This window comes from Lemur catta, chromosome 2, assembly GCF_020740605.2.
Source record: "Lemur catta isolate mLemCat1 chromosome 2, mLemCat1.pri, whole genome shotgun sequence".
Lineage (NCBI taxonomy): Eukaryota > Metazoa > Chordata > Mammalia > Primates > Lemuridae > Lemur > Lemur catta.
The window spans coordinates 134,466,330-134,489,119 of record NC_059129.1 but is presented as its reverse complement, the minus strand read 5'-3'; the positions used below and the strand labels follow the sequence as shown (position 1 = coordinate 134,489,119).

At 39.5% G+C, this 22,790-nt stretch overlaps 1 protein-coding gene and 1 pseudogene across 2 annotated transcripts in view; one reads left to right on the top strand and one right to left on the bottom strand.

Annotated features, from left to right (window-relative positions):
• Positions 1-4,009: 4,009 nt before the first annotated feature.
• Positions 4,010-22,790, bottom strand: part of CCDC170 (coiled-coil domain containing 170) — an 81,612-nt gene continuing 62,831 nt past the window's right edge. The window contains exons 8-11 of one of the 2 annotated variants that reach the window (XM_045544586.1): positions 21,700-21,873; positions 19,138-19,380; positions 8,032-8,268; positions 4,010-5,784 (exon numbers count right to left, since the gene is read on the bottom strand). In XM_045544586.1, coding sequence (XP_045400542.1) covers positions 5,584-5,784; positions 8,032-8,268; positions 19,138-19,380; positions 21,700-21,873 — 855 coding nt within the window. In that variant the 3' untranslated portion in view covers positions 4,010-5,583. The remainder of the gene's footprint in view (positions 5,785-8,031; positions 8,269-19,137; positions 19,381-21,699; positions 21,874-22,790) is intronic. The other variant, XM_045544587.1, reaches the window with a different exon arrangement.
• On the top strand, positions 7,819-7,935 carry LOC123633703 (annotated as a pseudogene).

Below are 22,790 nucleotides of genomic sequence, written 5' to 3'. Positions count from 1 at the left end.
GTCAATTCATTCTCTCTCTCTCCCCCCCTTCAGGGTGTGCCTCCAAGGAGAGACAAAGAGAGAAAGAACGAGAGCAGTCAGTGCTGGGAACAGAAATGGTAGGACACAGAAAAGCCAGGAAGCATCAGAAAACACGAACAAGGGAAGCCCAGAATAAGCAGAAGTTGAAGCCAAAGGTAGAGAGAAGAGTGGGGAGAGTTGAAGCCAAAGGTAGAGAGAAGAGTGCTGATGCCAGCTGAAGCAGCAGGTGCAGAGGCAGAGGGCAGTTGAGCCGTCATTATGAGATCAAAGCAAACCTGGATTTGTGGGGAAGCTAAGAGGACCCAGCCAGCAGAGCCACTGTGTGCCTTGCACACAGCCCTCCAGGTCTTGGACAATCAACTGTGTCCAGGGTCCGGGACATCCCACTGTTCTTCACTGAGTTCTGACTGTGAGGTCAAGATTCCCACCCACAGTTATATCCACACTTATTTCTGCATTAATCTCTCATTTCATTTTTGTTTCTTGCAATCTTAAAATTATCTAACTCAAGTACCCAGAGAGGTGGGAGAAAAACAAGTTGAGTGAAAATCACTGAAGCTAATGGAGGGGAATGTTTCAAGAAGAAAATGGTTGATTGTACCAAATGTTACAGAAGGATCATGTAAGATAAGCACTTTAAAAGTAACAGAGATTTACTAACAAAAACGCAAATGGGATGTATGGAGACAGAAGCCAGATTGAACAGATGGTGGCAAGAATGGGAAATGAGACCAGAAAGCAACGTTCAGGACACTTTGAAGGGGCCCAGCTGTGACGAAGAAGAGGGAGATGAGGCTCTAAGCAGAAGCTGTCGTGGAGTAGAAGGAGTTATTTTTTTTTTTAAATGAGAGAGATTTAAATGCTGATGGAACTAAGCCACTAATGAGGGTGAGGGCGACAACATCGAAGAGAGAAGGAAACAATTGATGAGAATGCAAGTGCCCAGGTAGAGGAAATAACCTGAGACAGGGAGAGGGAAGCAGGCAAGGGTGGGTGTGGACACACAGAAGGCTGTATTAGGACATGACATTGAAGGTGTTTGCTGTAATGACTTCTATTTCCTGGGTGAAATGGGAGACGAGATTATCTGCTGAGAGCGAAGAGGAAAAAGACACGATAACAGCCTTGAGGGAGGGCAGAATATTTGCAATAGTCATTTTGGAAAATGGCAGTCAGATCTACCAGGGAAAACGGTGCGGGATTACCAGCTAGCACAGAGGGCTCAAGAGAGATCAAAGGCCAGGAATTTGGTGTGCCACTTAGCTGTGATTTTATGTGATTTTCTCCAGCCTCATTCAGTGGGGCAGGAAAAGCACCGGAAACATTGATAGTTGGGATTAATTCAAAGTTGAGGACAGAAGGTCAAGGGAACAAGGAGTTAAAGGTGTTAAGAAGAGAATGATTAAATAAATGAACCATAATATCTTGGCTGGCTCCAGACAGAGTGAAGACTGGCAGGGCTAAACAGGGAGGAAATACGAGACCCACGAAAATGCAGAGGCTCAAAGAACAGTGATTTTGGAGTAAGAGGTAGAGGTCTGGGATGATAAAAGTTTGTAAAGATGTACTTTAAGATTTTAGAGGTGGGAGAAGTTCTAGATGATTAGAAGGTCCTGATGTGACCATGTGTCATAGATGTGTGTGCGTGTGTATGTCTAGCTTCTCTTCTTTTGGAGAACTTTCCCTCTGTCATTACACGTGATCCTGGTCGAACAGATGATCCTAGAGTCTCATCCCACCCCAACTCACTGGCAGGGGTTGGCGTGGGATGCAGGCTGGTGAGTTCATCCCCCTGGCTACAGTGATTGGCTCAAGGATGGGTACACAATCAAGAAGGGATGCTCAGGCTCTCTGGGTGCTTGGAGACAAAGAGGCCCTTTTTCTTAGCTCCTGAGTTGTAACGACCATGCAACTGCTTGTGCCCATCTTTCCTAGTGGCATGGAGGAACCCACTTGCAGAAGGAGAAACTGAAGCCAACATATGAAGACAAGCAAAATCAAGCCGAGAGGAGAGAGGGAGAGAAGCAAAAAGAATCCAGACAACAATTTTGAATCCCTGGATCTAGCAAAGCTGAAGCTAGTCCACTGCTGAATCTTTCAAATGAGGCTCCAAAATTCTCCTTTGCCTTAAGGTAGTCTAAATGGGATTACTATAACCTGCATTCTAGGGTGTGAGTGGCTGAAACAAAAGGAGATAAAGGTATGAGAGGTGAGAAGTCCAAGGAACTAAAGAAATTACGTTGTGTGCATGGCCTCATGGGGAATCAAGTCACCTGAGATGAAGGCAGCACTGCTTCAGACAGTAGGGAAGACAACTATGAACCATTTGCTGAAGTCTTAAGTAGGGAGAACAGGCAGCCTGTTAGTAAATAACCACAAGGAGGAGCAGAAGAAAGTTATATGTAAATATCATTTAGCAGGAGCCTCAAAAGAGTGATGGCTTTTATTTAAAGGCGAAGGAATAACGGTACAAAAGCCACATGGGGAAAGAGAACCGTAGAGACCCCACTTGCTAACGAGAAGCTACGTGGAATGTGCAATAATGTGGATATAATTGCTAGTGAATGAACTGGGTGGAGACTTCCAAGCCAACAGTTATATAACCATGAAATGCTTCCCCAGGAAAAATCAGAGTCCACTTCTAAGTCCTAAGTATTATTCCAATACCAATAATTAAAACTTCCTTAACATTTCTTCAGCCCACCATCCCTGGACCTTGAATCACTTGCTGTTCATTTGTAAAACTGACTATAAGGTAAAACTGAAAATTTAGATAGCTCGAGCTTAAATTTTTTTTTCCTAATTGAGAGATTTTATGCATGTATTTAGTTGTCTCAGACTATGACCAGAATAATAACCTCAGTAGCAATTATCACTCAAGTTTATTTGGTAGAAGAGTTAATATTAAATATTTTAAAGCCTTATGTAAAAATCACATCCATCCAATGAATTTTATTGGACAATATAAAATATACATGGATATTATAGAAGAAGAACATCTAATATAAAAATTCAGAGCTGGCCTGCCAACTTGGAAATGAATGCCACAGAGGAAAATCCAATGGCCAGCTGACATTTTAACAAGGAGGAAAATGGCTTTATTAAAGTATTTTCAATTTTTCAAATGACAAATAGTTAACGTTGCCCATAGACTATATGCATATACAGAATTTGTTTTTCTCATTTCATATACCTTTCCACTAGAAGCCCCTAAGGATTATATTCAGACATTTTTAATATTTCTGCATGTGCTAAAGATTATTGTGTATACACTTAGGTCATACAGTGGTCATGTTATATAAACATGTATTTGTATAAACAGAATGTAATTTCATGTAATAAAGAGAAAGTACGGTACTAACCACCACGGACCATTTTTAGCCTTTTACGTGAATCCTGATATATAATTAATGATAATGTCAAAAATGAAAAAAATAATATTAATAATATACTTCATTTTTAAAACATTATTTAAAATATCTCAGAATAACATAGAAAATAAATTTACAGAGAAAATAAATCGTTTATTAACGATCGTATTTGGGAAATGAAAACAGAGAGAATGTACACAAACAATCCCCCGATACAAACACACGCACCTGCGGCGGCACCCGCAGGTACATGTTCCTGGGCAGAGCAGGGCCACTCAGCTCTGGAGCATCTAGACACCCAGTGAAGTCTCATTCTCCACTCAGGGCGACTTCGGGTCCAAAGCAGCAGCTTTGGTCCAAAACTGCATCTTTGGCACATGTGGATGCCTCCAGAGACTGCAGGCTCACCCCAAAGAAAAGTCAAGGCTGCTCTCCTGCCTCTGGCCAGTCCAGCGTGTGTCCTAAGCCAGAGCCACATAGGCGTGTTTACTCACTCGGGAAACGCCTCTCATGCTGTCCTTGCACATGAAGGAGAAAGCCAGGCAGGGATGACCGCCCCCCCCACCCCCCCCACCCCCCCCCACCCCCCCCCCCCCCCCCCCCCCCCCCCGGCAAAGTCTAGTCGTTCTTCCCCTATGCGGTCTGTCTGCCATCCAACTGTAAGTGTCAAACTCATTTGCTTTCTTCTAGATTTTCCCTTTCTCTCTTTTTCTCCCATCGTCCATTCTATGTTTATTGGATAGTAGTTTTCTTAAAAGAGCTTCACTTTTTTCCTCCATTTTATTCCTTTTTTTGTGTGTAGCACTATGGATTCTTGAATTTTTAATTATTTAGAGTATAACTATCAGTGCATTTATCAAGCTAAAAATTAAAAATAATTTTTAATATCATCTAGTTCTGAGTCCGCATTCAAATTTACCCAATTGTTGCAAGAATATTTTATTCTTTTTTAAAATCCAAACCAATATCCAATCTAGTTTCAGCCTAAGTTTTAATTGCAATTGATTCTTTAATCTCTTTTAGTCTAGAAGAAAGAAGCCAATGCTTTGTTTATAATATTGACTTTTTGATGACTCACGAACAGTTTGTTGTATATTTTTCATTGTCTCTTAATGTTTGGGCATGCTAGATCTATTTTTTCCCTTTCATTTAATTAGACGCTAGTGCTTCTATCAGGGACAATAAAAAATACATTTTAAATGGTAGAAATTCGATATATTCCCCCAAAAAGTGACACATTTTTCTCAGTGAAGTTAAGAATATGATTTCCCGAAAAATGTTTGTAAAATAGAAACCTAAAAAGAAGTCAAGAAATGATAACAATTTACAATAAAATCCTGATCTTGGAAAAGTACCCTTGCTGTGAGTGCATTTGATGTATCGGTGAGTAAGACTGAATGGTATTTCTTCATCTCGTAGGGCTGGGTTCACATTAAAGCTTTCGTTTTTAAAAGACTGAGATCATCCCTGTTCAAACATTAAAAATTGCCGCCAGATGCAATCTGATGGCAATATTTGAAACAGGTAAGTTTCTTATAGGACCTCAGACCTGTGCATATTTTACCGAAGTGAATTAGGTATATTGCTTTTTAAAGCAATTATATAGTTTACACTTATAAATCTGTCACTTTGGGACTTTAACTACTAATTGCGGGGATGTCTTCCTTCCTTTACACAGACAGTTTCTGCCAGCATCACAGAGATTCTGAGAGACGAGACTGGGAAGTAGCCAAGAGGCACAGCCTTTGATGCAGAGCCCACTGCGTCCACCACTCACCAACTGCCACCTTGGGCAGGTAACACCATCATTAGCCCCAGAGAGGCTGTAAAATAAAAAAGTTAAAACTTTTCCACATGGTTATTATGAGAATTAAATTGGCTAGTCAAGCCCCTGACTCACAATAGATACCCCATAAATGTTAGTTCCTTACTCCCACTTCCCAATCTAAATAATGCAATCCAGTGGAAGGCTTCCGGGTCCTAAAGTGCTGGTAAATGAAATTATAGGTGTTTTTAGTATTTATCTAAGCCGAGCACTTTTGAGATCTTTTTTTGCCAATGAAGCTTTCTCACTGTATCATCAAAGTATACAATGTTCACATACTGATCAAACTTCAGATATGTGGGGAACTTGTGACATTGGGAATTGTGTCCCATCTCTCGGTGCCACCTCCCTCAAGAGATGCTCGGTTCAATGAAGAAGTTGTAAGTGGCTTTGTGGGTACCTATCTTGCCCAGCAGTCACATCTTTGAGGCAGGCACAGGTGACAAAGTGATGCTGATGTGAATGGATCAGTTTTTCCAGACACTTGACGATTTCATAGTCAGGAAGAGCGAGATTGGTCACATTCAAGCCTAGCATCTGGGACACGACCTCCCTGAAGTCCACCAGCTGCAAGATCAAACAGGAACACATAACTGGGAGAACAAAATGTATCACCTCAACTACTGCTGAGCCAAATGCAACAACAGCAACAGCAACAAACCTGTGGAAAACCCAGATTTTCATGAGGTAGGCAAATTATCTACCCTCTTTAGCTTTAGTTCTCTCAGCTGTAAAATACCAAATTCTAAGTCCCGTCAGGTGTCAATCTTTAGAGATTTCATAACCATTTTTCTGATGAGCCAGTTAATGTGGTACTGAGTACCAGTCAAGAATCCTGGTCAAGAAACCACGAATGAGACTCTGACCTCACTAAGACTCCATTTTCTCATCTCTAGGGTGGGACTCACCCTATACCTACCTCAGATGGCTATTCTGAAATTTGGATCAGATGAAATGATGACAGTGCATATGTTGTGCATAGTAGGAAGCGCTATACACATGTTGGTGTGGTTGTGTCAATGGAAAATAAGTACTTACACATTGGAATTTTAGCTGGGTGATAACCTCTTCAACTAAAAAAAGAGAAAATGGCAAGAAAGTATGAACAGATAAAAGCAGGACTTCCAAACTCTTATGAAAGCACATTACACAGATTTCTGCCTCACAAGCTGTTAACAGTGGACTGCTCTGGGACTACTATTTGTCGATCAGAAAAAGAAAAATAGAAGAATGGGGATCATGGTTGAATTCACCTCATACCCCTTCAAACTCTCATAGCTGGTTTCTGTGGCTCGAGGCCAGTGCAGAAGCAGACAAATCAGGGATATCTGGCCAACGCCTCACTAAAGGTACACTTCATTTTGGAAGAGATGTGATACAACTTGAAGACAGAGTTATGCCCAGGAGAACGCCATCCGAACATTCCCACTCCACACTCATTTGCTTCCCAAACTCCTTCCCATGCAGAGTCTGATTTGGGAGCTGTGACATTCTCTCCAGCTGTGGTCTGAATGTTTGTGCCCTCTCACAATTCCTATGTTGAAACCTAATCAGCAATGCAATGATGTTGGGAGGTGAGGTCTTGAGGGGAATAATTAGATCACGAGGGTGGAGCCCTCATGAATGGGATGAGAGCCCTTATAAAAGAGACCCCAGAGATCTTGTCCCTTCCACCATGTGAGAACATAGCAAGAAGGTGTTGGCTCTGAACCAGGAAGCTGTCCTCACCAGACACCTTGATCTTGGACTTCCCAGCCTCCAGAACTGTGAGAAATAAATTTCTGTTGTTTCTAAGCCACCCAGTCTGTGGTATTTTGTTTTAGCAGCTTGAAAGGACTAAGACACCAACCTAGTCCCCCTAAGGAAAATGTTTCCCTCAAACTTTTCCACCTTTTCCAATGTGGCCAGAGCTCTTAATTCCTGAGAGATTTTCTTTGTGAGAACACTCACTCTTATGGTTTGGCTTTCCCCAACTCTGTCTGACACATGAGCCAAAGCAGAGGCAGCCAAAGGGAAAAAAATTCCTAGGATCAGAGTCCACTCTATGCCCTTTTGAGCTTTAGAAGGAGAGTGAGATGAAAGCCAAAGCAATAGAGGTCAGGCTGCCCGGTACATGTTTCTTTATGTCTGACCTCCTGATGGACTCACCAGATAAAATGCTCTTCCTTGCAACCAGTGAGCAAATAAGTACTTTTTTATGGCTTACATCTGTGCTTGGTTGGCTATCAAGTCTGGGTGCCATTGTTGGAGATTCGGAGCTGTTTCCTGCAACTGATCCCTGCTAGAGATAAAGATTCCCTCTTAAGGCCAAAACCCGAGCTAATGTTAAAAGATCTGGGATGATGCAAACTTCAGAGGCAATCACTGAACATAACAAAAACCCTGCCATGACCAGAACCTGGTTTATCACCAGCTTTCCACTGCCGTGATAAGAATGTCTATTTCTTTCCTAAAATTCGTTGCATGAGAATATGAATAGTTTTCCTGAGTTGGGTAAATCATAATGTCTACTTAAGTGTCAAAAAGATGCCGTTGGGTGGACAGATATGTTGAAATGATATAGAAAGCTTTGGAAATTGTTTTTGAAGAAATATATGGCTAGTACTCGATTTAGGAGCACAGCACATACACTAAAATTGGAATGATAAAGAAAAGATAAGATGAGCATGGCCCCTGTGAAAGAATGACGTGGAAATTGATGAAGAGTTCCACATTTAAAAAAAAAAAAAAGTAAATGCATGAATAATTATCAAGCTTTTGAACTGTCCTGTCATGTCTTAAACAAGAAGGTGTCACCACCAGATTTATACCCACCTGTTTTTCTCTCTTTTCGGCTTCTTCCAGAGATTTTTTTAGCATCTTCATTTCACTGCTTACTACCTCTATCATGTTTCGGGCCCTTTCTTTATCTTCCTTCGCCTCATGTTCTGTAGTATCCAATTCTAACTTGACAGATTTTAACTTTTTCTCAGCTTTCTCCTTCATTTTCTCCAGCTTGTCTCTGGATTTATTTAGATCTTCAATGGCTTTGGTCTGTTCCAAAGTTTTAATCTAAGAAGTGAAGAGAATGCTGAAAAATTTTTTTGTATTTATTTTGGAAAATTATATAAGCAAGATAAATCAGAAGTCAGTGGAATTCACCGCATAACTTTTTTATGAATAAAGAACAGAAAACATGTCTTAAGACAGTTATAGTTTATCAACAACATAGCCGAGTACTCTCATTTGGAAAATCAATGAGATACAACTGTAGACAGCATGACTCTGGAGTTAGATATTACAGTGAAGCCTGATGGCATGTACACACACACTCTTATGTGCTCCAAGAGCAAAAGCAACTCGCGTTTGCTGCCCCTGCCAATGAGCGATCCCCACAATGTAAACATTAGGAAGAGTGAAATGTCTCCTCTTCTCACAATGTATCCCAGAGGAGCCCCACTTAAGATCCCCTCAGCAAATCTTCATGACTGCTGTGAGGAAAATATACACTGGTAGTTTTTCAGAAGTGTCTGAAGGTGGTAACCATGTTCCACAGCAAACAAAAAAGGAGCAGGTGGTCCTTGCCTCTGAGAAGCTGTACCAGGATCTTTTTTGTTTGTTTGTGAGTTTTTGTGGGTTGTTTTTTTTTTTTTTTTTGAGATAGGGTCTCACTGTCACCCAAGTTGACCTGATCCACACTCTGAAGGTTCTTACTATCCCACTACAAAGTCAGAGCAAATGCTAGCAACTATGCTAAGATTAGGACATGATATGGAGCAGATGTGATGGCTTGGGATATGGGTGTCCAGATAGAAAGTCAGATTTGTAATGTCTTATGTGACTTCACTAAATTGAGGAAGCCTGAGTCAAAGACCTGCTGAACCCTAACTAGAAACCAGTTTTTATTTACTATATCACACACAACTTCTTAAAAAATTAAATTTCTTTTGCTATGCTCTGAATGCTTTTGTCCATCTCCCCTCCAAAATTTGTATGTTGCAATTCTAAACCCCAAGGTGATGGGTGGCCTCTGGAAGGTGATTAGCTCATGAGGGCAGCGCCTTCGTGAATGGTATTAGTGCCCTTATGAAAGATGCCCCAGAGAGCTACCTTGCCTTTCCTACCACGTGAGGACCCAGCAAGAAGGTGCCATCTATGAACCAGGAAGCAGGCCTTCACCAGACATTGAATCTGCTGGAACCCTTATCTTGGACTTCCCAGCCTCCAGAACACTGAGAAATAAATTTCTGTTGTCCATAAGCCACCCAGTTTATGGTATTTTGTTGTAGCTGCCTTTATAGACTAAGACAGGGGTGGGGAACCTGCAGACTTAGGGCCACATGTGGCCTTCTAGGTAACTTAAATGCAGCCTTTTGACTGAATCCAGATTTTACAGAACAAATCCTTTTGTTTTTATTAATACATTTTTGTTTATCTTTTTATTTTTAAAATAAGTTTCAATGAAATAATCCTGCCATATTGACCAGCACAATTAGAACATTAGTAAGCCATAAGGGCTAAATTGACAGCTGCTACACTCAAATCATTCTAACTCCCCCGCTCCCTGACTGGTGCCACTACCGCATGATGCAGGTTGGCAAAAATTTATGGTGGTCGAGTACACCAGTCTGTTATTAGCTTTTGACAGTGGTAGATTGTGTTTCTGTTTGAAGTGGAATTTGTGACTAGTTACACACCTTGACAGTATTTTTTAATTCTGTCTGCTTAATAGCCCATCATGTCAAAGAAGACCAAGAGAACACTGAAGGAAGAAAACAGATTTTTTAAAGAGGATTGGAATTGCAATATTATCTTGTTTCTGCTAAAGATAAGATGATTTGCTTGCTTTGTGATACTGCAATATCAACATCAAAGAAATTCAATGCTCATCAGCATTATAACACTCATAAGGACCACAGATATTTTACATTAGAGGCAGAGGTGCAAAAGGTTATACTGCAGAAATTAAAAGATGAAAAGCAAAAGCGAAGACAATTCTTTCAAGCAGCAATAAGACCTGGAAATAATGCCCCTGAAGCAACGTATAAAATAGCTTATATACTTGGGAGAAAAGTGAAGTTATTCAGTGATGTAGAAATTGTGAAAGAATGCATTGTCGAAGTTGTAGGATGCTTAGGTCCCAATAACATTTCAAAGTACAAACAACTGTCTCTTTCAAGGAGAACCATAACTGATCAGCAGCATGAATCAGCCTTCAACTCAACAGAACAACTTCATGCAATACTTCAAAAATAAAATATATATTATTCAACTGCTTTGGATGAGTCAACTGATACTACTGACTCACCACAGGTTTTATACTTCATTCGGGTCGTAACAGAAGTTTTCCTTTGCTATGATGAGTTACTCACTTCGGGCACTCTTGTGAATAGAAAATGGGGACTAGATATCTTCAACAACTTTAAGCTGGACTGAATTTGGTAAATTTAGTAGTGTATATACAGACGGTGCACTTCCATGACAGGAAAACATGAAGGGTTTATTGCACAGATTTTAAAAAGTATTTTAGATTCCTCATACTAATGGAAGAAGAGATACATTCAGCCCTTCTTTTCAGACTGAGAAAACATTTACTGTGGGCTATCTACCAAAGGGGATGGAACACAACTTGGAGAAATACAAGCTTATAAAATCAAGTCCTAATGAGAAGAATTTATTGCTGAAAAATATGAAACTTTATCACAATCCTCAGGGCTGCCTGAGTTCTTGTTGTCAGGAAGCAAGAGCAAACAGTGGAGTGCTGAGCCAAGCCACCAGGACAGAACTGGGAGCCAGCGGCATGACGAAGGCCTCAGCCTCCTAAAGTCAAACCCAAAAACAGATTCCTGGGAGTAAGTTGGTTTCTTAAATATTCCTAAGGAAACTTCCCAGAGCCAACCCAGAGTTCAGTGAGAGACTATGTCCCTAATTTTCTTTTCCAATTGGACAGAACTGGTCATAAACAAGATTGATGTGCCACTCAGAGCCTAACAAGGATGGAGAACGTTCCAAGTGTGCTCCACTTTCAGTAAACACTGTATCTACTGTCTGCTTCCTAAGGGAATACATTTTAAAACCTACTGAACAACTCTCTCTCATGTTATAAGGGCCAAAGGCCCTGAAAGGGAAGGTTATTAAATTTAAAATCTGATGTGTTGGCTTCCCCAGAAGATCTAAATTCTCCAGCTGGAGGGTTTCAAGAAGCTGCATTGAAAACACCACCCAAAAGGAGCCAGGCACTGTGCACAAGCTCCCTGAATGGGGAGGGACAACAAAGTAGGGGAGTTTCCCCACAGCCCAAATAGATGCTGTAACCCTCCCTGAAGAAGACCACAAAGATTTAACTAAGTAGCAGAAATCATGAAATTGGCTGACTCAAGACCCAGCATCCACCTCTTCCACAAAGAAGGACCAAAACAACAAATAGATAACTACATATTGAATACAGTTTCTAAGGGAGAACACTGGAATTCCACAAGACACAGAGACACTATGAGGCACAGAGACTCAAGATGGCAGCAGAGAGAGGGAAGCAAAGCAGCTGGCCAGAACTGGCTCACAGCCAAGAGGGATATCCCATTGTAGGGAAAAGGTAAGTGGGAGATCCCCAGAAGTCCATATATATACCACAGACACCTGCAATCCTAGTTACAGGAGAGCCCCACAGACCTAACAGGACCCAAGCCCAGGATAGGGAGCTGCCTAGAGTTCAGGACTGCATTATTCCACAGAGGGAATTCATGCTGATTTGCCTCCACTCCCTAGGAGTGCTACAGCATGGCATAGAGTCTTCACCCAGGACAGAGGATGCCAAAGTACACACTCCCCAGAGTCTGAAAGCCACCCACCCAGGGCCTGTTGCCACCTCTACTGGCAATGCCACCCCCTCCAGTGAGGGGGCTGTCCCATGTCTGTATGTGCCACCCGGGGACCCAAGGATTGACCAACCCAATGTCTTCCTCCCCAGCAAAGCTGAGCCACAGCCTCTACAAACAGCCACAGCCAAGGACACTGAGGCACTCACAGATACTGCTAACACTGATTACAAACAAAGAAATCATATGGTGACTACACTACTGTGCCTACCCAGAAACAAAGCCAAAGCACCCTACCCAAGCAACACTATAGGACATATCTACAGGAAAAAAAAAAAGTCTTTCCTATGAAAGCTATGCCATAGAACTGGAAGAAATGATTGTTCTACCAGATACACAGATATCAACATAGGGAAACAATACACATGAAAAGGCAACAAAAAAGAAAACAGTTCATGATCTAAATGAGAAATTGAACAAAGACATAGATATCATTTAAAAAGGGATCAAACAGAAATCTTAGAACTGAAGAATCCAATGAATAAAATAAAAAACATAACAACACTTTAACAAAAGACTAGATCAAGCAGAAGAAAGAATTTCTAAATTTAAAATAACCCAGTTAGACAAAAATAAAAGAAAAAAGAATGAAAAATAATGAATAAAGCTTACATGACATATGGAACACCATTAAGTGAACAAATATTCACATAATGGAAGTTACAGAAGAAGAAGTAGAAGAAGGGGGAAAAACCTATTAAATGGAATAATGGTTGAAAACTTCCCAAGTCTTGGGACAGATATGGACAGCCAGATACAGGAAGCTCAAATATCCTCAATTATATTCAACCCAAAGAGGTCCTCTCTGCATTATAGTCAAACTGTCAAAACTCAAAGACAAAGAGAGAATTCTATAAACAACAAAAGAAATCCCATCTAGTCACTTACAAGGGAACCCCCATCAGACAAACAGAAGATTTCTCAGCAGAAAACTTACAGGACAGGAGAGAATGGGATGATATATTCAAAGTGCTGAAAGGAAAAAAAAAAAAAAAAACCTATTAGCCAAGAATACTGTACTCAGCAAAGTTATCCTTCATTAATGAAGGAGATATAAAGTATTTCACAGACAAGCAAAAACTGAGGGAAATCATCACCACTAGACCAGTCTTACGAGAAATTCTTAAGGGAGTCCTAAACTACCATCATGAAAATACACTAAAGTATAAAACTCACTGGTAAAGCAAACACACAAATCAGGAAGAGTAAAGAACTCAAATGATACCACTACAGAAAACCAACAAACTGCAATGATAAACAAGAAGAGAGAAAGAAAGGAACAGAGGATATACAAAATATCCAGAAAACAATTAACAATATGACAGGAACAAAATCTCACATATCAATAATAACATTGAATGTAAATAGATTAAATTTTCCACTTAAAAGATACAGACAGGCTGAATGGGGGAAAAAAAGCATGATCCAACTACATGCTGCCTACAAAAAAACTCACTTCACCTGGAAAGACACATGTAGACTGAAAGTAAAGAAATGGAAGAAAATATTCCATGCAAATGGAAACCAAGAGCAAGCAGGAGTAGCTATACTTATAACATATAAAGCAAACTTTAAGTCAAAAATAGTAGAAGAGACAAAGAAGGTCATTATATGATAAAGGGATCAATTCATCAAGAGAGTATATAACAATTCTCAATATACAAGGGCTCTCCAGAAAGTATCCAGCCATTGCTAATATAATGAGAACATACTACATGGCTGGATACTTTTCGGACAACCCTTGTATGTGCAACCAATGCTGGAGAACCCATATATATTAATATAAAGCAAATATTACCATATCTTAAGGGATACAATGACAATGGGTCAATGAAAATATTAAGAAAAATTCTTGAAACAAACATGGAAATACCACACGCGAAAATTTATGGGATACAGTAAAAGCAGTACTGAGAGGAAAATTTATGGCAATAAATGCCTATAAAAAGTAGAGAGACTTCCAACAGCCTAAAAATGCACCTCAAGGAACTAGAAAATCAAGAACAAATCAAAACTAGTAGAAGGAAAGAAATAGTAAAGATAAGAGCAGAAATAAATGAAATTGAGACTTAAAAAAATATAAAAGATCAATGAAATAAAAACTTGGTTTTTTGAAAAGATAAACAAAATTGACAAACTTTCAGCTAGACTGAGAAAAAAAGAGAGAAGACCCAAATAAGTAAAATCAGAAACAAAAAGGAAAATATTTTGGGACTTTTAACAACACATGTTGGCGTGGATGTGGAGAGACAGGAACACTCATACACTGCTGGTGGGACTGTAAACTAGTACAGCCCCTGTGGAAAGCAATATGGAGATACCTTAAGCATATTCAAGTAGACCTACCATTCGATCCAGCAATCCCATTATTGGGCATCTATCCAGAAGAACAAAAGTCATTCTATAAAAAAGACACCTGCACCCGAATGTTTATAGCAGCACAATTCACAATTGCAAAGATGTGGAAACAACCCAAATGCCCATCAATTCATGAATGGATTAGTAAAATGTGGTATATGTATACCATGGAGTATTACTCAGCTATAAGAAATGACAGTGATATGGTATCTTTTGGTTCTCGTGGAGAGAGTTGGAACCCATTCTATTAAGTGAAGTATCCCAAGAATGGAAAAATAAGCACCACATGTACTCATCAGCAAGTTGGTTTCCCTGATCATCACCTAAGTGCACATTTGGGAATAACACCAATTGGGTATCGGACAGAGGTGAGGGCTGGGGGGAGGGGATGGGTGTATACCTACTTGATGAGTGCGATGCACACTGTCTGGGGAATGGACACGCTTGAAGTTCTGACTGGGAGGGATGGGGGTGGGGGGAGGGTATGGGTGTATACGTATGTGATGAGTGCAATGTGCACTGTCTGGGGAATGGACATGCTTGAAGCTCAGACTCGGGGGGGTTGGGAGGAATGGGCAATATATATAACCTGAACTTTTGTATCCCCATAATAAGCTGAAATTAAAAAAAAAAGAAAGAAAGAAAAAAGAAAATATTACAACTGAGAGTGCAGAAATACAAAGAATCATTAGAGACTATTATGAAAAACTATCTTCCAATAAATTAGAAAACCTGGAAGAAATGGATAAATTCCTGGACACAAACAACCTACCAAGATTGAACCAGGAAGAAATAGAAAACCTAAACAAACTAATAAGGAGTAACAAGATCAAAACCATAATAAAGTCTTTTATCAAAGAAAAAGCCCAGGACCTAATAGATTCACTACTAAATTTTACCAAACATTTAAAGAAGAATGCCAATTCTACTCAAACTGTTCAAAAAAATTGAAGAGGACTGATGAAAGAAACTGAAGAGGACACCAAAAAATGGAAAGATATCCTAAGTTCATGGATTGGAAGAATTAACATTGTTAAAACAACCATTCTTCCCAAAGCAATCTATAGATTCAATGCAATTCCTATTGGTATTTTGTACCAGTGAAATTCTTTACTGAAGTAGAAAAAACAATGCTAAAATGTATACGGAACCAGAAAAGACCCCAATAGCCAAAGCAGTACTTAATAAAAAGAACAAAATTGGAGGCATCACACAACCTGACTCCAAAATATACTACAAAGCCATACTAACCAAAACAACAGAGTACTGGCATAAAAATAGACATTTATAGAAGGTCAATATAATAATTTGAATGACATTTCTTTTTTAAAAAAAATAGAGAAATAATTCACGTGCCATAAATTCATCCATTAAAAGTGTACAATTCAGTGGTTTTTAGTATATTTGCCATGTTGTACAACCATTACCACTATCTAATTCCAGAACATTCCCATCACAATTTCTTTTTTATGGGTGAATAATATTTCATTATATGTATATACCACATTTTGTTTGTCCGTTCAGCATTTGATAGACATTTGGATTACTTATACTTTTTGGCTCTTATGAATAAGGCTGCTATGAACATTTGTGTGCAAGGTTTTGTATGCATTTCCATGTTTATTGCAAAACCATGGTTGAAGACCTTGATTTCTAGGTTATCCAAATCTCTACCTTTGACACCCATGCAAGTAAATTCGCTCCTGAATTCTAGACAGAAAAAGTAGACCTTTCCAGATGAACTATTAAATTTTAATTTAATATTATAATGTAAGTTATTATAGAGATCCTTTTTTGAAAGAAAAATATTCCTTTTCAGATTCTCTTACCTGTGTTGAATTAAAATAATTTCATGAGAATATTACTTAAATATGCACAAACTTAAAACTATATAGAAATTAATCTTATTACATTTTTACTAATAATATTATTAAATCCAATCTAATTTAGAAATGAAAACAAAGGATAAAAATAGAATTTAAATATGTGACATTAATTCAGTATGATTACATTATTTTCCTAAAATCACCATTAATAAGAATATATGGTACCCACTGCTCATGGTGTAGGTAAAATTGTTCATTTAATTTGTATAGTGGATTGAATAGTGCCTCCCAAAAGCTATGTCCCCCAGAACCTCAGAATGTGACCTTATTTAGAATAAGGCCTGTGAAGATATAATTAAGGTAAGGATCACATATTGAGATCATCCTGGATTAGGAGGCACCCTAAATCCAATGACAGATTTCCTTATAAGAGAAACAAAAGGAGAGACAAACAAAAGGAAGGTCACGTGAAGACGGAGGCAGAGATTGGAATTATGCAGCTATAAGCCAAGGATTGCCAGAAGCAGCCAGAAGCTAGGAGGGAGGTGGAGACCAGATCCTCCAGAAGACACCTCCCCTATCGAAACCTTGATTTCAGACTTCTGGCCTCCAGAACTGTGAAAGAATAGGTTTCTGTTGTTTTAAGCCGCCTAGTCTCTGGTAACTGGGAAGCCCTAAGAAACTAATACAGCGAGGCCATTTTTGCTAACGTCCAGAAATAATTACTTTATGAATAGTGAAATTAATACAAGGACAAGCTTAGGCAACATACAGGATACAGCATAGGTAATGGGATACTAATTAGGATAGTTAATATCAGTAGTCTGTCTTGGACACTCATATCAGAAGTCTGATGTTTTCTATTTGTATCAAATACAAAATAAAATCTATTTTGTATTTGAAATCTCATAAATGCTTAAAGCTTACTGTGTTAGTAAGTTAGAGAGATCTCTATTCTCCACTGGAAGACAGACTTAACATTCCATTAAAATGTTTAGGGGCCTGAGTAACTCTTAAGTCAGTTAAATTCAGTCTCTCCTGTACCTTTCCTACATATTCTGTGTAAAAGTGTATGGATCTCTCTATGCAAAATGAGACAACAAAGTAAATACGTAAGTCAGTTTTATTTACATCTCCAACTCTCTTGCCCTTTCATCCAAATATCCCAGAAGTGTAACGCACCATCTTTTTTTCCATTTCTCTTTCATCCCTGATAGTTGGCTTATTCTCAAAGCCCATACCCACTACCACCACGATTACAACTATACGTGCTTGAGTCGTAGATTTTCTAAAGCCGAGTGTAATGGATATTCCTTTAGACTTTCTCTCACTGCTGCACTTGATACTGTTGATCACAGCCTCATTCTGAAGACCTCTGCTCTCCCCCATCTCTCTGTTTCTTCTCTCTCTCTTTCCTGACAATTTTACCCTCTTACTTCACATCCTCCAATGGCTCCCCAGGACCCAAAGGATAAGTCCAAGCATCTCAGATGACATCCAAGGCTCCATACGATCCAGCCCCTGCCCGGCTGCTCAGCTGCTTCTACCAGTCCCTGACTCCCGGAAATTATCAAGGTGTCATCAGCAACCAAACAGACCTTCTATGCACCTGTCTTACTGCATTTCATTGTCGTATATCATTAACCTCTACTCCAACCTATTGCTGCTGGATCAGAAGCAATGTTGCACTAAATACCATGAGAGCGCTGGAAAGTGACTTAGTTTGTAAAGTCTTGGCAAAACCAGGAGACTATTTCATTTTTCAATCTGTGTTCAAGAGAGACTATACAGCTCCTGATGCTGGCTTCAGGGCTTCTACCCTGCCCGATCACATACCCCTCAAAGGTCAGTCTCAAGGCACAAGGGGGATATTGAGAATACTTACCTCTGGGGTTTTCTCCCACCTACGGCATCCTATCAGGTGCTGTCCCTGGCATCCCCCTTTCCTTGTATTCAAACATGTCCCCTCCTCTGGGCTGTGCCTCCCCTCCCCTTCTCTAGGGAAATTTGCCTCAACTTGGTGTCCTAGTTGTGATGGCAAAAGGGGCTTCAGCAAGGAAAAAGCTATTTATTCAGAAGGGGAAATACAGTGGGAAATATTTTCTAAAATATTGTCCCCACTACACATGTCCAAGGGCTGGCTTCAGTCCAGATTCTTTTCCCCTACTGGTCGTTTCCAGTCTCAGAAACAGTCCAAAAGTCAATTTCACAGCCTTCATCTGCAAAGAGCCAGGAAGTTATTGTCCCCTGTGTTCGTGATATGCACACCGGCTGGGGATGCTATGTGCATATGAAGTCACATATTATTGCCAGTGGCACACATGTAAGACATTTAAATATCTTTATTAAATTCTGCTTAAGTTTTCTTTTTTCTCTGTATTCATTAGAAGTTGAACACCTTGCATACAGGAACTACAACTTCCCAATTTGTTGACCTCTTCACTGAACTTGGGAATGACATACCTTCCAGAGCACAGTGTCACCACTGTCGCCTGCCTGACTCTTCTCAGTACACACTTGTGTCCATTTTCTCATTTCTTCCTCAGCAAATTCCTAGGTGATAAATCTCTACACCATCCCTCACAGCACAGTCCTCTGCACTTTGGAGCAATGTTTTTTTTTTCTCCTGTACTTAAACATCACCCCTTTTTGAATGACATTTTACCCCACAATGACAGCTTCCCTTCAAATATTGAAGAGACATGAAATGGATATGTATTCTGATTTGTGTGATTTTTTGCATTTTTCCCACAACTCTAGAAAATTGGAGGAAGTTTTCATCTTTCTTTTTCTGGTGTGCCTACTACAAGGCTACTATTCTTTTGCATAAACTTTGATGGTAACTAGCAAAAAGCAGTAAGGAAATGAAGCCAAGCCCTTGCCTTAAGCTCACTGGTGTCAGCCAGTTTGGCTTTGAGCTCAGTGTTTGATTCTTGACATTGGCTCAGCTCCCCCTGCAGCCTCTCCACCTTCTTCTGTAACTTCCTGGTGGCGAGATGTGCCTCATCCCTCTCCACGGCCAAGGCTGTGCGCACCTGCTTCTCCTCCTCCAACTGGACTATTTTCTGCCGGAGCAGGTTCATGTGCAGTTCTTTGCTCTCCAGTCTTTCTTTCTGAGTTTTTAGCTGGTTTGATACAAACAGAGATTTTTTTTTAAATAATAATAATAATAATCGAACAGTCATTAAATATAAGTGAATTACCCAAAAGTGTAGATAAACACTTCAATAAGACTCATTTGTAAGCCATCAAAAAAGGTCATTGGGTTTCTTTGCCTGGTTGCATTTTTTTATTCATACCTTTTCCAGGAATTAATTTTGTAGCTGCAAAATATGAGACAAAAGAGCCACAGAAAATGGCAGAGGAGTCGGCTTTCAACATGTGATTCTCTCCAACATTATGTGCATAATAATAAAAATGTGAAATTACTTTTAAGACTACCAAAATGGGCTTATCAAGAGCAGACTATAATAAGACAGAGAGACAAAATCCTCCCAATGTCTAATGGCCACAATGAGATGAACCAGTGTTTTCTGAAACAAGACAGGATACAAATTCGTATTATAAACGTAGACTTGGTAATGTCAATCCCTTAGAACTGGATGAGTGGCCCCCTACGTGAAAGTTGATATATTTTCAAAGTAATCAAAGAGATTTTTAAGAAAACTTTTCTTATACATTTAAAATCTTAGAAATAAAAGGGACTTCAAGAAAGTTCATTGGTGTCTTTGTTACATGTCTGGCCTGTAAGAACCACCAACTAAGCAGGAAACAGGTCCTCAAACGTCACTTATCACCGGCAATCAAATTTGATGAAGGAAATTAGAGTGACTTTTAGAAAACGACTATGGACTGTAAGAGGAAAAAAAAAATCTTCCTGGGCTCCACACGTCATAATTAGTGAGCGGAATATTAAGTACAGAACCTCTGTCGTCAGTTACAAATATTAGAATCACGTCGAATTACTGAATGTTCCAGCTGAAGATCGTCGCATTTTCCCTCGTCATCTACTGTGCGTTTGTAACGTGTCAGAAGCACTTACTGAAATGCTGCATTAAGTATCCTGCCTCACACTGGCAGCTGTGTCCATGCTCAGATCACTTTTAATATTTCCCTAACCAAAATCCCTTTCATGAGCTGCTTCACGGCAAATTCCTCTTTATTGCAACGTACACTGGTAAGTTCTGGACACCAGTAATTTTAATAATTATATAATTCTTAAAAACTAATGGGATTGGATATGAAGAAAATGGATCAATTATTGAGAACTTCAGAAAGCTCAGTTTAATGTGTGTGATGGTAATAGGGCTTGTCTGCTATCTTTTATAAAAGATTTCTCAAGATGCAGTCAATCGAGAAGAGGCCAAATGTGAATAAAGTATCTTCTATGAGCCAAGATTTCAAGAATGTTATTTATTGAAAACTAACAACCCCTTGGGGTAGATATCCTCCCCATCTTCAATATGAGGAAACAGAGACAGAGAGGTATATGATTTGTCCAAGGTCACACAGCTTAATAGAGCCTAATTGGGAACCCAGATGTGATTCGTTACAGAGCCCTCTACACTACAATTCTACCATAGAATTTTCTAAGAACTATTATAAGAAAACATCTGTGTTTTCCTATTTCTTTCCCCAATACCATGATTATATGAGTAATGATTACATTTTATCCCTTTCATTGATTTAGTCTAAACTCTTTCTAACTCTTCTTTTGAGTGAATGAAAAGTAAGCCCTTAGCTCTCTACTTTCCAGTGCAATGTAGCTTATAGAGGCAGAAACTGCTAGATGTTTTCCCAGTTCTCCTCTTCTTCCAAAGTAATAGAAACTGTGGGGTTTTTTAGCCAGGCAAATGGCTACCCAGAAAAAAGGCTACATATGCAAGCCTCCCTTGCAGCTAGTTTGGCCATCAGAACAGATTCTGGCCTTGGGATATATAGTTCTTGCAGCAAATACTGGGAGCCTTTTTCAAGAGACACCTCTTGCATATTCTTTTGTATCCCTCTTCCTCATCGTTTTCCTCTCTTTTGCCTAGAACACAGATATAATGGTCCTATTTTGACCATGAAGATAAGGACCACCCTAGGGATGGGAAATTAATGAGCTGAAATGAGCCTGGTTCCTTGAAGACTTTACAGAGCAGAGCTGCCACACCAGCCCTAAGCTGCCTATCTCCAAGAATTTGTGTAAGAAGAAAAAAGAAAAAAGAAAACATTGCTTGTTTAAGCCATTGTTATTCAGGCTCTCTGATACTCACAGTGAAACATAACCTTAGGTGATAGATATTCTTCAGACTTGAAATTGAGTCTCAAATCCTAAATAGTTACTTTATAATACATTTCCTAGCCACTCTGGTAAATATGGTGGGGATAAGTTATTTTTCAATATTTGGGTTTTTCAGAAATTCCTTCTCTCAAAGCTAGCAAGTTTTAATATCCCCTACCTTTCTCTGCAAATTGTAGGCAATGGTCTTGCTTTCAATGACTGCATTGCTCTCGAGACGGACCAGCTGCTCTGTGCGAGCTAAAACTACATCCAGGCGCATGTCAAAACCAAGTTCAGCAGCCATCTGGTCCAATTTCATTTTCTCTGAAAGCTGATCCAGAAATGTAAGATACTAAGCCCAAGAACAAAAAACGAAAATGAGACACAAAGGTAAAAGTTAATGGGTGATCTCACAGCATGCTTCACTTTCTCCTAAGCTTACAGGTAGTTCTCTTTAAACCCAGCACAGAGCCTGGACTCTGACTCCAATATTTGGTATTGAATTTCTGAAACACCCTGCCAGTTTCCTTCCCTTTCCTTGTTCAAATAATCTTGACTGTCCCCATCAGTGACCTTGAGGTTCAACCTAATATTATAAACTCTTTCTAACCCTGCCATATAGCAAATTTGTCTATGTCCCTGATTACATCCTCATCTTTCTGCTTTGGCAACATGCTGCTGCCACCATGCCCCTTCCAGGATAATCCAATCTCTGAGACCCACCCACCCATGCACCTTCCATGGGAATTTTTCCCACCTAACTGGGCCCCGGCCTCAAAGGTGGAAACTGGCAACTTAAGCAATTGCTACACCACTCTTCTTAGGCTCTACAAATTACTCCAAACTCCAAGCTCTCCGTACAAACAAAATTTGAATATTTTGGTTTGATTTTTTTTTTCATTAAAAGGTTTTAGAAAATGTCTTTAAAGGTGTTTAAAAGTTAAATGAACAATGTCCTAAAATAGAGGAAGGAATAGAAGGAAGTTAAGGTTCATATTTTAACAGGCTAAAGTTATAAAACTATTTAAGGGTCTTCCTTACTTGATTTCTATGGCTTATCTGGCCATGCCTAGACATAGAATAATGCTAAGTGCTTGCTGGATAAGTAAATCAATCAATGAGCTTTCTGTATTACAATTTTATGATTTGGATTCTATCTTTGATATTTTCTGCTGATTGTAATAACTTTTCATTCATCTGGCATTTGCAGGCAATTAAATGTCTAAATAAATATAATTTCCTGCTAACTGAAGCATACCGGCTTAAAGC